Source organism: Erpetoichthys calabaricus, chromosome 5 (genome assembly GCF_900747795.2).
Source record: "Erpetoichthys calabaricus chromosome 5, fErpCal1.3, whole genome shotgun sequence".
Classification (NCBI taxonomy): domain Eukaryota; kingdom Metazoa; phylum Chordata; class Cladistia; order Polypteriformes; family Polypteridae; genus Erpetoichthys; species Erpetoichthys calabaricus.
This window is the reverse complement of record NC_041398.2, coordinates 8,056,032-8,072,000: the sequence shown is the minus strand read 5'-3', so window position 1 is coordinate 8,072,000 and position 15,969 is coordinate 8,056,032. Positions and strand designations below refer to the sequence as shown.

Genomic DNA, 15,969 nt, shown 5'->3' with positions numbered 1-15,969 from the left:
CTTTGATTCCCCACCATTATCACTAAGTAGTTTCTGAGGAGCTCCATGTACTCTTATCTGAGAACATATGAATGAATTGTCACAATTTGTGATGGTCTCTTTGTCTTTACAACACTTCCTGCACTGAAACGTGTGAACGTGTCAATGATGTGAAGACCACGTACTCCTGTTTAACGTTCATGTCAGTCTATAGCCAGCAAAGCCCTAAATATGACGGCTTTAATAGACCTGCCATTGCTGTGTCCAAACATGATGGTGCCGTGTATATAAAGTGTTGTCATATCTAAATGGTGGGACTGAAATGTATGCAAATCCACTTTAATGAAGGTCTGCAATGCACTTTGATCACATCTGAATTGTTTGATTTATAATTTTAAACTGTGGAAAGAGGAGGAAATCAAGAGAAATGTGTCTTTAACCCAAACCTCATGGAGGACACTGTAACACTGAAGTGTGCTCATTATTTTTTCTGACTTTATGAAGTTAATTCTACACTTTTATTTTCACAGGGCTTTCCCATTTCACATGTCCACACACTGAGGTGTCTAATGGCCTCCAGCTCAGGGCTGTCCATGTGAGAAGTGAATCTGAGAAGAGAAGGGCAAACACTTAAAGAGAGAGAAAAGTTTCCCACAGAGCATGGCCTCTGCCAAAGAAGATGGGGTGGATGAAAGAACGGTGGACATTAAAGAAGAGGACTGTGAGAGGCTCACACCAGAGGATGTGTGTGTGAAGCTGGAGGATCACAAAGAAAGAATTTCAGTTTTTAAAGAGGAGGAGGAGTGCAAGAGGGTGACTGCTGCCATTAAACCTGAGGATTTGAATGATTTCTCAGGTGGTCTTGAAATTCAAAAACATGAAACTGAAGATATTTTCAAGCAAAATGCCTGTGAAAAATCTCCATCCAATTTTCATCTCTGGTCCACTAATATGGGACGACTGGCTACGCAGGATAATTCTACAGAGCTTAAATCAGAGTTACCGGAGTCTGAAGAGAAAATCACCGAGGGAAATCGGAGAGAAGGAGAAGAGTCACCTGGGAGTGTTGAAATAAGTGAGTAATGTGATTAAATATAAAAGAAAGAGCATTTATAATTCTAACAGTGGGTGCTTTGATGTTTTTAGAAGATTGAAATGAGAGTGGAAAACACAGTTAATTGAACTTGGATAAAGACCATCTGCTCGGACCCATTGAACAAACAATAGGTTACCTAATAAATGATAAATTAGAAAAACTTGCGTGTTCAGCGCATGACTTGAACATCATGAAGGTTTGACTGAAGTTGTGACGTATGATAGGCCAACAGCGCATTACGTTCAATGAGAATATCAAAAGTCATATTTTGTTAAAGGCATGTATATTTCATAAATTGTGTGGCAGTCAAGGCAGAAATGTCCACAAAAAGAAATAAATAAGAATAAAATCCTCACCCCTGTGCCCTAAATAAGAGTGAATTTGCTCAAGCCAGTGCCCACCTAATATGTGCCTCATCTTTCTAATGGTAATCTCGTGCACTTTGACGTTAACAGTGACAAGAGCTACCTATATGAGACATGATGACATTCAGGGGGTCTCAGGGTCTTCTTTCAGCATCTCATGTTCTACTCTCAGCCTGAACTTGCTGGGGCAGCATGGCCTGGACAAGTTGGCAGTGGTATGAAATCTTCACTTGGAGATGATCTTGGGCCCTTCAGCCTCCCACAGTCACATCAGGTCAATTTGGAGTCACCACTCCACTTCACCTGCATGTTTTTGGTGATGAGGGGAGTAACCAGAAACACCATTCAGAGCCCCTATGTAGAACAACTGTGGGCAGGATTTGACCCCAGCACAGCTGAACAATAAAGCAGCTGTGATGAACACTGTGCCCCCATAACACAGGCGGATATATTTGTTTATTTATTTTGTAGGCCAGATTATGTTCTAGAGGATGTAAATATCATCACATACATTACAATTAAGAAGAGAAAACCCAAATTCAGCACATTATTGGGTAGGAAGGCTCTGATCAGAGTCTTTAGAGCTGATAATGATCAACCATTCCATTAGGATCTGCTGATATCAATAATAATAATATTGTTTTTCTTTTTTTTTTCTTCATAATAATAAATGTATTTTTAGCCATTCATAAACTTCACATTCTATAATAAAGTGCTACCACATACTACATACGCAAAGAACATTTACCCATAATGCACACATAATGGAACAAAAACAAACTGAACACAACAAAGGCCTGTCTTAATCATACTCCACATTTCTAATAAAATGTTCAATTAGATATTTGTAGCAGTCGACTATGATAAGACGAAAATGAGTCAGTCTTGGTGAACGCTTCAGGTTCTTATCTAAGAATATAAGGATATCTGAATGTTCTGAGTACAGTCTGGTCCTCCTGTCATCCATGATGTGTTCTGCCGTACTGAACAGACCCTCGCTGTCCCCACTCGTATAAGGAGGGCACAGGTAGGAAAACAACTTTTATTGGTCCTCCAGAAAGCCGGTGGCCCAGCATCTCTTGTGGTATAAGGTTCACAGAGATAAACATTCACCTCTGATGCTGCTGACTCAAATATCGTTTTTATCTTTATTGACAATTTCTTCATACATTCTGCAGTTCTGTTGGCGGGGAGTTTCTTTGGACCTCTTGGCTGTCGTCTGTCACTCCGAGTGCGTCTGTGTGGTTGAGACACCGGCACTAAGCAATTTATGTGTTTGATATTTGCAGTCATCTGTGAAATACTTGTCCTTGTACCATTGTTTAATTTTGTGAAAAAAAATCATTATGATAATAATATCTGTTACAGAATTAGTAACTGTATAGTGACTATTCAAACTCAATGCTTATTATGCATAATTAGTATTATTTTATTTATGTCTGAGAACTAGGCTCATACTGGTTTACCCAACAAGCCAATAAGAGAGCTGATTACAATTTCTAACTAATCAACGTCCACTTGATAATAATTTATATTTACGTACCAGCTCAGTAAAACTCTGCATCCCTTTCCTCCCATCTACCTACACATTCGCTGAAATGTTAATAAATGGGATTTTAGTCAAAACATCTATCCATCCATCCATTTTCCAACCCGCTGAATCCGAACACAGGGTCACGGGGGTCTGCCGGAGCCAATCCCAGCCAACACAGGGCACAAGACAGGAAACAATCCTGGGCAGGGTGCCAACCCACCGCAGGACACACACAAACACACCCACACACCAAGCACACACTAGGGCCAATTTAGAATCGCCAATCCACCTAACCTGCATGTCTTTGGACTGTGGGAGGAAACCGGAGCGCCCGGAGGAAACCCACGCAGACACGGGGAGAACATGCAAACTCCACGCAGGGAGGACCCGGGAAGCGAACCCAGGTCCCCAGATCACCCAAGTGCGAGGCAGCAGCGCTACCCACTGTGCCACCGTGCCGCCCTCAAAACATCTAATGCCTGGTTAATTAATTATACAAGTAAATCAGTCAATAAACACTCACTGGCATTTGGAATCGTGGATCTAAATGATCTAGAAGGTGACATCTTCCAGAACTGAAAGTACCTGGTAGTCCAGGCTTATGAAGTCCACTGTTTTTGCTGTCACAGTAAGTCTTTTGCATTCTTGCTGTCTGTATTATAAGTTTGAGTTTTCTAAGTGCTGCCATTATTGGAGGCCGAGTGAGAGTAGGCGACTGAGCTAGACTAAGCTTACTGGTCCCCTCAGCCTTTGAACAGTTCGTTCTTCACACCAGTCCCTTTTCTGTTGACTTCTCAGATGTTGAATAAGGTTTGTATTGTTGAAAGTGTTAGCAGAGAATCATCCATGAATGACTTCTTTTTGTAAACTAGAAATTTGTTATCTCTTCTAGGAAGGCAATAAAACTGTTAGACTGGTGAGGACGTGTTTGTATATTTTGGTAAAGTTGAAACTTTGTCATGTATGCTTTTTATCATTCAAGATCAGATGTTAAGGTCAGCTAATTTGCTGATTATCTGTCAAGTCATTTAGAGTGAAAATTGGCTGATTTTGATTTGTCATCAGTTGATCTGATCAGGCCTGTCTTTCACACATTAGACAGAGGTGGAGGAATTGAACAGACAGCAGCAGAACATGTAAAGACCAAACACGGAGTGGCCAGACCATAAATGGCACCACAGTGTGAGGAAGGAACTCCAACCAGTGTGCCACCACTTTACTTGTACTGTTTCATTTATTTGAAAAGGTGGGTAGTGGTTAGGAATTTGGACATCAAACCCTGAAGTTGCAGGTTGAAATTCAGTTATTGACACCATGTGAACTCGAGCAAGTCACATGACCTGTCTATGCTCCAGTTGGAAAAACAAGAGAATTGTAACCAATTATGTCACCTTTGATTAAGGTGTCAGGAAAAGAAATAGTTAAAATATTTGTCTTATTTCAGATTTACAGAAGAATGGCAGCTTCTCTCCACCTTCATTTGGTCAGCCCTCTCTTCAATACAATGAGAAAGATATGAAGAAATCAGCAAGAGGATCCAAGAACCTGTCAGCAGCCTTTTTACAGTTCAGTTCTCTCCCTGCTACTGGAGTAACACAGACAGAAGCCATCAAAACTGATCAACAGCAAGTGGAGAAACAAATCCAAATTCACACTGGAAAAAAATGTTTGGAATGTGGCAAACAATTCACACACAGAAGTGATCTTAATAGGCATATGAAGATTCACACAGGAGAGAAACCTCATTGCTGTTCAGAATGTGGTAAGTCGTTCTTAAGGAGAAGCAGTCTTCAGGACCACAAAAGAATCCACACAGGAGAAAAACCTCATTGCTGTTCAGGATGTGGTAAGTCATTCTCATGTATAAGCTATCTTCAGAGGCACAGAAGAATCCACACAGGAGAAAAACCTCATTCTTGTCCAGAATGTGGTAAGTCGTTCTCAAAGAGAATCAGTCTTCAGAGGCACAGAAGAATCCACACAGGAGAAAAATCTCATTGCTGTTCTGAATGTGGTAAATCGTTCTCATGGAGAAGTGATCTTCAGTTGCACAAAAAAATTCACACAGGAGAAAAACCTCAATGCTGTTCAGAATGTGGTAAGTCCTTCTCAATGAGAAGCCACCTTCAGAGGCACAGAAGAAGCCACACTGAAGAAAAAACATATTGGTGTCTTGAATGTAGTAAGTCATTCTCAAAGAAAAGCAGTCTTCAGAACCACAGAAAAATCCACACAGCAGAAAATCCTCATTGCTGTCCAGAATGTGGTAAGACGTTCTCATGGAGAAGCCATCTTCAGAGGCACAGAAGAATCCACACAGGAGAGAAACCTCATTGCTGTTCAGAATGTGGTAAGACATTCTCAAGGAGATGCCATCTTCAGACCCACAGAAAAATCCACACAGGAGAAAAACCTTATTGCTGTCCAGAATGTGGTAAGTCGTTCTCATATAAAAGTGTTCTTAAGAAGCACAGAAGAATCCACACGGGACAAAAAATTTATTGTTGACCAGAATGTGGCAAACAATTTTCTGACTAATGAGTATCTCAAAGGCCCACACAAATTCATACTGGAGAGAAGCCATATTGATGTTCTCAATGTGGAAAAATGTTTTTCAGCATTAGCTGTTACCGAGTACACACACAAACTCAAATAGAAGAGAAAATGCCATATGCATGTTCTGAATGTGGCAAATGTTGTGCAAGCCAGAAAAGTTATTATAGACACACCAGAATCCATACTGAAGAAAAATCTTATTGCTGTTCTGAATGTGGGAAACTATTCTTAGATTTATGGTCACTTCAGTGCCAGATCAGAACTCATACTGAACAGAAACCTTTTTGTTGTCCTAAATGTGATAAGCAGTTCTCACAATTCAGCACTCTGAAATGTCACATCAGATGTCACATGGGAGATAAACCTCACCATTGCTTGGAATGTGGCAATTCTCTTTGTAATCATAAGAGTGTTCATACAGGAGAGAAGCCTTACAGTTGTAATGAATGTGTAATGCCATTCTCATATAATAGTTCTCTTCACAATTATAAAATAATTCATTCTGGTAAGAAACAAAGCTGTTCTGATTGTGGTAAACTTTTCTTAAACAGTACGACTCTTAATAATCACATGAGAAATCACTCTGGAGAGAAACCCCATTGCTGTCTAGAGTGTGACAAACGATTCTCACATCCAAGCGCACTTAGGTGCCACAGAAGGTTCTACATTGGAGAAAAGCAGTACACCTGTTTGGAATGTGGTAAAGGGTTCTCTTCCAGAAAATCTTTTCGGTGACAAAAACAAAGTCATTTTGGAGTAAAAAATGGAGGAAAAATCTTCTGAATAAGGAAAAGGATTCTAGTTTTAAGTAGTTAATAAGTACATAACAATAGTGGAGAAAACACTGAAAGTGGCAAACTGATCATAGATGTAAGATAACCTCAGAGACACATATGAATTCATACTGGAATGAACACACTGGAATGCAACACATATTTCAGAAACAGCAAGAATCTTCTTCAACAAGATATAGATGCAAGAAAAAACTTATTGTTGTCCTAAATGTGGTAAACGCTTTTCAGATAGCATTGTCCTTCATCGTCATAAATGACTGGCTTACTTGTGTTAAGCCTATTAGCTGTTCTGAATGTTGAAAGTGGTCCACCTCTATCAGCCATCATCAGCAACACCTAAGATTTCATGAAGTACATATGCCAGTACATCAGCCATACAGGGACTGATCATTCTTCACCAGTGCTGTGACATAAGATGGTGAACAATACAAACACCAGACAACAGAATGAGATAGCAACAGAACTGTGCGGTGATAACAACTTCAACAGCGGAACACAACTGTGAAAAAGTCAATGTAATAATAAAAAATGGAGAAGTCAAATCAAATCCACAGTGTAGTGCCAACTACCAGGAGGTGCCACTGACAACAAGGGGAATATTTTTGTTTCAGAGCTTTGGAGATGGGGCCTTATCTGAGTAGCAATGAACTTGTACCGTCTCTGGGATGTCATCTGATGGCTGACGCCGGGGCTGAGTGCAGACAGCCGTTCTTAACCCTGATAATGAAGAAGTCATTTAGTGACGTCAGCTGACAGCCAATGCTGTCCAATCAGATACTGGGGAGGGACAGTCGAGGAGGACAGGAGACTAAAAAGAGAGCCGTCACATGACAGACCAATGTAGAGGGGCTTTATAAGACTTTTACACTAATTTAGGGTATCATTTATAAATGATGAGTCTTTACAAACCAAACACATTCATCAGCTGTGTGTCAAGGGTGAGTCCAAAAGTGGGAATTTAAGAAGATCGAAATACAAATAAAATGAAACATTCAGGGTTCAAAGAGAAATGTTTAAGACCTGAAGAGGGCGTCCGAATGTTTTGAGAAATGGGACACAATAATGAATGCAGAACACAATGAAAATTAAATGAACTGATTTTATTGTCTGACATATAAGAGAAAAGGGAAGACAAAGCAGAAACACACAGAGATCTCTGCTGACCCAGCTGTTAATTTAATTAATTAACCTAAAAATATAACAGATGTTCCTTTGCTCCATGTCAGTATATCCTGGGGTGGTGTGTGAATGACGCTCTATACTCCGAATGTGTTGGTTCAGGTTTCAGTTCGAGTTCTGCACCTTCTTCATATCGATACCCAAGACAATATTTCTTCACATCGAGACTACAAGCTGGAGGCCACAGGAGCTCAATAAACTCCAACAGCAGGATGGACGATTAGAAAGCTCTGCTCTGAGAGAGTGTCAGCTACACAAAGCTTCAGCTTCATTTACTTCACAGAAAACTCCAAAAAGCAGAAGTGGCCCCTTCTGTACCCCCACCACTGAAGGTCACATTTGACCCCCTCACTACTCGCCATTGGTTCACTCTGCTTGGACTTTCTGTATTTTGTAAGTTTATGTTTCATTTTTTGGCCACACTCTTTTTACATTTCATGTCATTGATGTTTTCAAATGTGTGAGTATAGCTTGACACTTACAAGGACTTACCTAAAAAGGTTACATTGGACATGAAATGCAAGAAGGTAGAAAAATATAAAAAGTGGAAACTACAAAATGAAGAGGTGACATCGATGAAATACACTCAGTGGCAGTGGTGACGTGGACATAATCAGAAAGGACAGCACAGAAAAGGCAGGTACCAATTGAAAACGAAAGAAGAAAGCTAATTGCTGGAAACAACTGTCAGTCACTCCTGAGTGGACTGTTGAGGACAGCCGTGGCATGCAGACTTCAGAGTTGATGTGTTTTTGATTTCAAATCTGTGACCATGCACTGAATAAGTCTGTTATTTATCAGTTAGCGTGTTCTGAAACTGTAATGTCATCACAAAGATCACACAAACACGTAATGTGACATTTGTGATCAATCACTTTTGTAGATTTTTATGGCACCATTCATCAGCCCTGTATAGAGTGCCACTTCCAGATCGGCAACCCCACTGCACCCCGTAGCACATTTGGAGTTTGGGACTGGAGCACAAAGTGGATGGCACTCTGAGAAGGACAGACTTGTAAGACGTGAACAAAGCCAGCTGCCCTCCCTGGTCTGTCTTCATTCAGAAGGACTCACCTGAGTGGTGGGATTGTTCTGCGGCGCTCCTGTTAGCCGACATTTCATCAGCTTGCTTTCTGCATTTCATCTGATAACCAGCAGAGTTAATCAAAGATGAGCCAGGCCTGTTACAATGTGAACGTTCTTGACATTTTGGTTTGCTTTAAAAAAATTTTCTGCTTCTTTACTTTGAGTTCTTGGAGGCCTTGTACATTAGAGATTATTAATACATGAGCATTTGGTGTTAATAATGAATTGACAATTAATAAACTGTTTTTATTGCTAAATTGTAAGTGTGGCCTGTTGCCATTTTGTATCTTTATCCTTCTTGACTGTGTTGTTAGGACGTGTTGCACTGTTGCCTCCCTAGAATTAAGTGCCACATCACCGACGCTCGGCCTCACACCCTTCATCACACGTGAGGCAGAATCCAAGATTGTGGATCCGACTGTTAATCAGCTTCAGTGTGTGAGTATAAATTCAGGCTTATTCTCACTTTGACCGCATTAACGGCTCAGCGTCTAGATTTTGGAGATGGTACATCGTCTGATTATCGGCTCCTGACAAATCTCGCTTTGTCTACCTTTAAAGTTTTGTGTGTAGATATTTGTGGCGTTACACCTTTAAATTATTGTACATTTTTATGTCGATGGCCTGAGGCTGAGGATTCAACCCTCCAAGAACTTCACTGTGGGGACTCATAGGATTGATGATCAATTCAGAGAAATACCATTTTTAGTTTGTTTGCAGTTTTAACATCGAGGTTTAAGGCATATCTTCTAGTCGGTGACTGCTGCTGATTTTCATTATGACTCCGTTAAGCACTTTGGTTTTTGTCAGTGTCTGCTCCGATTCTTTTGCTGTTAAGTTTTGCTGCAGTTTCTCGATGTGCAAACATCTGATTATCCACATTTCCTCTTGCCAGATGACAGTTCTAACTGAAACTCATAAAGCAGGTGGACATTATTCACGCTGCCGTCCAGCAGATCATCTCTGGATATTAGTGGCTGACACAACAACACCGTCCATTCAACATAAGGAGCAACAAAGCCGACCCCATCGTCTTTGGCTGATCTGCTGTTTTATTCACAATCAAAGCAGCTTGTATCCTCCTTATAGGTATTGGAGTTGGACATTCTGTGACACCCCTGGGGGTCTTTATTAGCTCTGTGCCATTATGCTGTGTTGGGGGCTTCAGTGCCAAAACTCCTGTGCCAAAAAGAGTCAAGGCAAAGAGTCTAAAAATGAGCTGAGGAAGACAACGTCAGACCAAAGACCTGAAGAAGGAGCACATCGGAAAGACAATGAGTGCACTCCACTACCAACAAGGGTCTTCCCTTGACCCCTGAGCACAAACACAACTCCACACAGCACTGCACATCATCCTTAAAGGCTTAGCATCGTTAATGTGGCATGAGTGTGACAAGAGAAATGAGGACTCTTAACAAGTGACTGAACAACCAGGCCTGCTTTGCCATGTTGAATTGTTATGTGTGAGAAGTTCCTGATTGATGGTCTCATTTAAACTTCTCACTTTTACAAGACTGAACTCATCTGGAGACTCAAGAAAGTTGACAGTTTGGTCCTCTCTGACCCAAAGTTGTCCTTCAAAGTGAGGGCACATTGACTGGGATGTCATCAAAAAATCTTAAAGAGGGAACCTAAATTAATTTAGATAAACTTTATGAATCCCAAGGGGAACTTTGGATGCAAACAGCAGCAGAAACGAAAAAATATCAAAGATGTTGACTCACAAGACAAATAGTTCAATTAATCCATCAATGAAATCAATCAATTTAAATTGTGCAGAAATAGCAAAATAAACTTAGAATATCAGCATTTAGTTCCGAATGTTAGAATGAAGCATTGCAGTGGGTAGCAAAGACCCCCAAGGCACTTCTTAGCACACTGTGGAGGAATGAGCCTGTGGGTAAACGTGCCCACCAGAGAGCCACATCTGGAAGTGATTTTTCCTGGTGACCTCCAGTTTTTCCCCCATCCTCTTTCCACCACAGCGCCCAGTGTGTCCAGGGTTTGCCCTATGATGGACCAGCTTTTCTGATTGGTTTCTTCAGGCCTTGTGCTTCGTTTGGATGCCCCAGGAGACCACAGCGTAGAACAACACACGGGCTACTCGCTTGCTGCACACATCAGAAGACCTGAGTCAGCTCACGAAGTCCAGTCTGCTCCGACCCTTCTTGTATAGCACCACTGTGTGGTCAGACCAGTCCAGTTTGCTGCTCATATGGACCCCAAGTACTTGTGCTCTGCAGCACGTGCATGTCCTCCCTCTGAACAGCGAGTGGTCTCAGAGGCTCTTTGGCCTGCCAGATTTCCATCACCAACTCTTTTGTTCTGTTGATATTCGATCAGCTGGTTGTTCTCCCTGCACCACAAGCCAAAATTCTCCACAAGCCTCCTGTACTTTGACTGTTCTCCATTATTAATGCAGCTAATGATGGAGGAGTCTTCTGAGAATTTCTGCAGGTGGTAAGTGCTGGGATTGTACTGGAAGTCTGTTGTGTAGAGGGTGAACAAGAAGAGAGGCAGAACATTTACCAAAGGTGCTCCAGTATTACACACCACTGTGGTTTAGTGGGTCCACAGCTCAGATCAAAAAGGCCAGTTTTTTAAATAGATAATCACCGCATTTGCAGCTTAGAGGGGCCATGGTAGTGCGGCTGGAGCGGTTCTAGTGTGCATCCGTAATTGTTGCCTGGAGTTGTTAATCGCCACACCTGATCCACGTCCCTGTAATATATAGTAGAAGGCGGATAGGGGGACAGAAAAAAGGAAAGAACAGGAACGGAGGTTAAGGGAGAAGAAGCCGCCAGTAGAAAGAAGAAAACACCCGGAGTTTTAAGACAAGACTGCTTCCAGCCATTATCATTTTAACCTCATTTTAAAAGGATGTATTTATTAGATTTTAACCTCCACATTTCACCTGTTTTAACAGATTATTTATTTAAGAACTATTGGAGACACTGCGCTTTTTTGTTTGGACACTGTTTTTGGTTTGGTTTTTAATAAAAGCACTTTGCACTTTTTGCACCATCCCCTTGCTTCGTTGTTGATGTCTTCACTGTCTAGCTCATCGGTTGACATTACCGACGGTGTCGGGTCCGAGACCTCCACAGAAGCCTAGATGGGATCATGGTGTAGAACCTGCATCTTCACAACCACCAGTTCTGACACACAGCCCTTGAACCTCACAAACTTTCGTCTGTTGTTCACGTAGTACAGGAGACTGAGGGGGTCATCATGATGCATAGCCTTAAGCTTTTTCAATAGTCGATAAGGCTGAATGGTGATAAAGGCCATGGAGATACCCAAGAACATGATCATGACTGTGGTGCCGGCTTTGTTCAAGTGAGAGTAGGACTGTGGAGCAGACAGACGACAGCATCCTCCACACTGATATGTGTCTGATTGGCACACTGCAGACCATCCAGATGTGCTGAAATGAGAGGCCGTAGCTGTTTTAGGACCAGCCTCTCAAAGGTCTTCATGATCTATGAAATAAGAGGAACTGGTCTGAAGTCCTTGGGGTTGCTGGAATGTCCTTTCTTTGGCACTGGGACCACACAGGATGTCTTCCACAGCTGGGGAACCTTCTGAAAATTCACGGAAAGGGAGAGAAGGTGTTAAGCACTGCAGAAATGTCTCTCTTACTTGGACCCTGTTATGTAACGAGATCTTCACAAAGGCTTCTTCTGGTCTAAATGACAATCACAAAGCATCTGTCTGGTGGTCATTCACCAGTGTGCAGTGTGACGTATTGATATGTATATGTATATATATGTGTATATATATATATATATATATATATATATATATATATATATATATATATATATATATAACTCATTTATTCTTATATGTCCTTTGAACTGTATTTCATTGCAGACCCGAGACATTTCATGTTTTCTCTGCGTACTTCATTTCCTTTCTTAATGTTCATCCATTCCTTCATTTCAGACCTGTAACACATTCCAAACAAGTGGGGTCAGTAAAGCATTCACCACTTTGTAAAGTCGCCATTCCTTCTCTCGACACATCAAAGACGTTTTGGCACTGAGGATACCAAGCAATGAGACGTTTTTGTTGCTGTTTTGTCCCATTCTTCCTCCAAACACGTCTTTGACACAGTATGGGGTCGTCGTTGTCACATTTCTAATTTCAGAATTATCACACATTCTCTACTGGTGACAGGTGAGGACTTCAGGCAGGCCAGTCCAGTAGCCGTGCCCTCTTCTTCCTCAGCCGTGTTGCTCTAAAATGTCAATGTACTTTTCTTCATTATTGCTGCCATCACAGAAGTATAAATGGGCGCTGACACAGCACCACACCATGACAGGCCCTGCAGGCTTTTGGACTTGTTGCTAATAACAGTCTGGATGGTCTGGAGCACACGGCGTTCATTTCTTCTAATAAAGATCTAGAGTCCTGATTCGTCTCACCACAATACACACTTCAACTGTGCGATGGTCCATCTCAGACCCCTCTAAGCTCAGAGAAGGTGATGCCACTTCTGAACACGGTGAACATGAGGCTTCTTTATTGTACAGTGAAGATTGAAGTGGTATTTGTGGATGAACTCCGTATTGTAGTGCTTGATGACAGTTTGCCGAAGTAATCCCTCATCATCCCATGAGGTTCTGTCAGCTACTGATGAGTGACGCACCTTGATGCAGTGCCTGTGGTCTGAGGGGTCTGAGATTACAGGTGGTCTGCCCTTGTGCTTTGCACCCTGAAATTCCTCAGATTGCTGAACCATTTAATGATATTACACACCACAGAGGGAGAGATTTGCAAATCCCTTCCACTCTTTCTTTGATGAACATTGTTTTTAAACAATCATTTTCTCACTCGTGTGTTGACAAACTGGAGATCCTCTGCCCATTTAGGGTCCTCAGAGCCTTAGTCTTTTGTGGGTACAAATCACGATTACAATCACCTGTTTGAAATCACATCATTATTTAATTATTTCACCTCATTACTGGCCTTAATTTGCCCCCCGTCCCAACTGTTTTTGGAATGTGTTGCAGGCCTGAAATGCAGGAATGGATGTATAATAACAAATGAAATGAAGTTGAGCAGACAGAACATGAAATATCTTGGCTTCATACTGTCTGCAATGAAATCAAAGCACAAGTACATTTAAGAATCTCCGCTTTTCTGTTTTTTTTATTTGCCTTTTCCATTCCATCCCATCTTCTAATTTGGGGTTGCAAACAGTTGACGTCACTGGGGTAAATTCTTTCAAACTCACTTCACCTCCTCAGATTTTATACACACAAACTGTACATTTCTCTTCTAGTTTAAGACGTCTACATTGTCCGCGGTGAAAGTCATTTCTTCCATTGATGTTCACAGACCTCGGAGTCTTTCACTTTTTATTGACCGTATCCTAATTCCAGGGGGTCACAATTAGTGGTGGTCTGCTCAATACTGACGTGTCGAGCTTTCAAAGCGCAGATGTTTGAAGTGTCGCTTTGAGGCTGTATTATCGTGGGATTTCCCTCTCCTTACCCTTTACCTCTTTTCTTTAAGGGTCAGTGTGCTCGTCAAGTTTGTTACCGGGTTGGTCTCCTGTCGCACTTTAAGATGAACACACACAGACCGAGACATATGCAGACACACAGACCCTCACACACAAGTACCGTATGAAAGACGTACACACAGCACGTTATACGCAGCACTTTAACACACACGAGTGCCGTCTGAATAACACAAGTACAGTCCGCTCTCCCCAGCACTCCGAGAGACTTACTTATCGTAGGCACGAACAACGGGCGATGTCTCCGATATATCTCACACCTAAATATCACCTTTGGTATCCGAGAATATATTCAGAAAGACAAAGGCTCGACATCCCCGGCTATCGACCATTTATTCGGAGTGAATGTTTGACTTTAACGCACTCGTCATTACTGGACTGAGCTCTTCGTCCGCAGCTCGATAAACTTGGCAGTTTGCATCATATAGATAGATAGATAGATAGATAGATAGATACTTAATTAATCCCAAAGGGAAATTCACATACTCCAGCAGCAGCATACTGATACAAAAAACAATATTGAATTAAAGATTGATAACAATGCAGGAAAAAACAGACAATAACTTTATATAATGTTAACGTTTACCCCCCCCAAGTGGAATTGAAAAGTCGTATAGTGTGGGGGAGGAACGATCTTCTCAGTCTGTCAGTGGAGCAGGACGGTGACAGCAGTCTGTCGCTGAAGCTGCTCCTCTGTCTAGAGATGATCCTGTTTAGTGGATGCAGTGGATTCTCCATAATTGATAGGAGCCTGCTCAGCGCCCGTCGCTCTGCCACGGATGTCAAACTGTCCAGCTCCATGCCAACAATAGTGCCTGCCTTCCTCACCAGTTTGTCAAGGCTTGAGGCGTCCTTCTTCTTAATGCTGCCTCCCCAGCACACCACCGCGTAGAAGAGGGTGTTCACCACAACCGTCTGATAGAACATCTGCAGCATCTTATTGCAGATGTTGAAGGACGCCAGCCTTCTAAGGAAGTATAGTCGGCTCTGTCCTTTCTTACACAGAGCATCAGTATTGGCAGTCCAGTCTAATTTATCATCCAGTTGCACTCCCAGGTATTTATAGGTCTGCACCATCTGCACACAGTCACCTCTGATGATCACAGGGTCCATGAGGGGTCTAGGCCTCCTAAAATCCACCACCAGCTCCTTGATTTGGCTGGTGTTCAGGTGTAGGTGGTTTGAGTCGCACCATTTAACAAAGTCCTTGATTAGGTCCCTATACTCCTCCTCCTGCCTACTCCTGATGCAGCCCACAATAGCAGTGTCATCAGAGAACTTTTGCACGTGGCAGGACTCTGAGTTGTATTGGAAGTCCGATGTATATCGGCTGAACAGGACCGGAGAAAGTACAGTCCCCTGTGGCGCTCCTGTGGCGCTCCTGTGTTGCTGACCACAATGTCAGACGCGCAGTTTCCGAGACGCACATACTGAGGTCTTTCTTTAAGATAGTCCACGATCCATGCCACCAGGTATGAATCTACTCCCATCTCTGTCAGCTTGTCCCTAAGGAGCAGAGGTTGGATGGTGTTGAAGTCGATACAGAAGTCTAGAAACATAATTCTTACAGCACCACTACCTCTGTCCAAGTGAGAGAGGGATCGGTGTAGCATGAGGGTCAAGGGTGTGTTGAACCTGTGGCCTCAGGTGGTGAAGCAGCAGCCTCTCCATGGTCTTCATCACATATGATGTCAAAGCAACAGGCCGGAAGTCATTCAGCTCACTAGGACGTGATACCTTTGGGACTGGGGTGATACAAGATGTTTTCCAAAGCCTCGGGACTCTCCCCTGTTCCAGGCTCAGGTTGAAGATGCGCTGCAGGGGACCCCTCAGCTCCGATGCATAGACCT

General features: G+C 42.3%; 4 protein-coding genes across 9 annotated transcripts in view; 2 read left to right on the top strand and 2 right to left on the bottom strand.

Moving 5' to 3' along the window:
* LOC114641514 (gastrula zinc finger protein XlCGF7.1-like) overlaps positions 1 to 15,969 on the bottom strand; it is a 688,851-nt gene that overhangs the window by 265,685 nt on the left and 407,197 nt on the right. The window lies entirely within an intron of this gene.
* LOC114641540 (tigger transposable element-derived protein 1-like) overlaps positions 1 to 15,969 on the top strand; it is a 769,935-nt gene that overhangs the window by 504,303 nt on the left and 249,663 nt on the right. The window contains exon 6 of the mRNA XM_051927830.1: positions 6,900 to 8,069. The gene's annotated coding sequence lies outside the window, so the exon portion shown is untranslated. The remainder of the gene's footprint in view (positions 1 to 6,899; positions 8,070 to 15,969) is intronic.
* The window catches only part of LOC114641539 (zinc finger protein 501-like), a 419,195-nt gene that overhangs the window by 336,010 nt on the left and 67,216 nt on the right, over positions 1 to 15,969 (top strand). For 2 of the 5 annotated variants that reach the window (XM_051927949.1, XM_051927948.1), the window contains exon 2: positions 4,419 to 5,396. The exons of 2 other annotated variants lie outside the window; for them this stretch is intronic. In XM_051927949.1, the coding sequence (XP_051783909.1) occupies positions 4,419 to 5,396 (978 nt within the window). Of the gene's footprint in view, positions 1 to 800; positions 1,055 to 4,418; positions 5,397 to 15,969 lie in introns of those variants that run through there. One more of the 5 variants, XM_028790553.2, reaches the window with a different exon arrangement.
* The window catches only part of LOC114641511 (E3 ubiquitin/ISG15 ligase TRIM25-like), an 88,559-nt gene that overhangs the window by 48,870 nt on the left and 23,720 nt on the right, over positions 1 to 15,969 (bottom strand). The gene's annotated exons all lie outside the window — the stretch shown is intronic.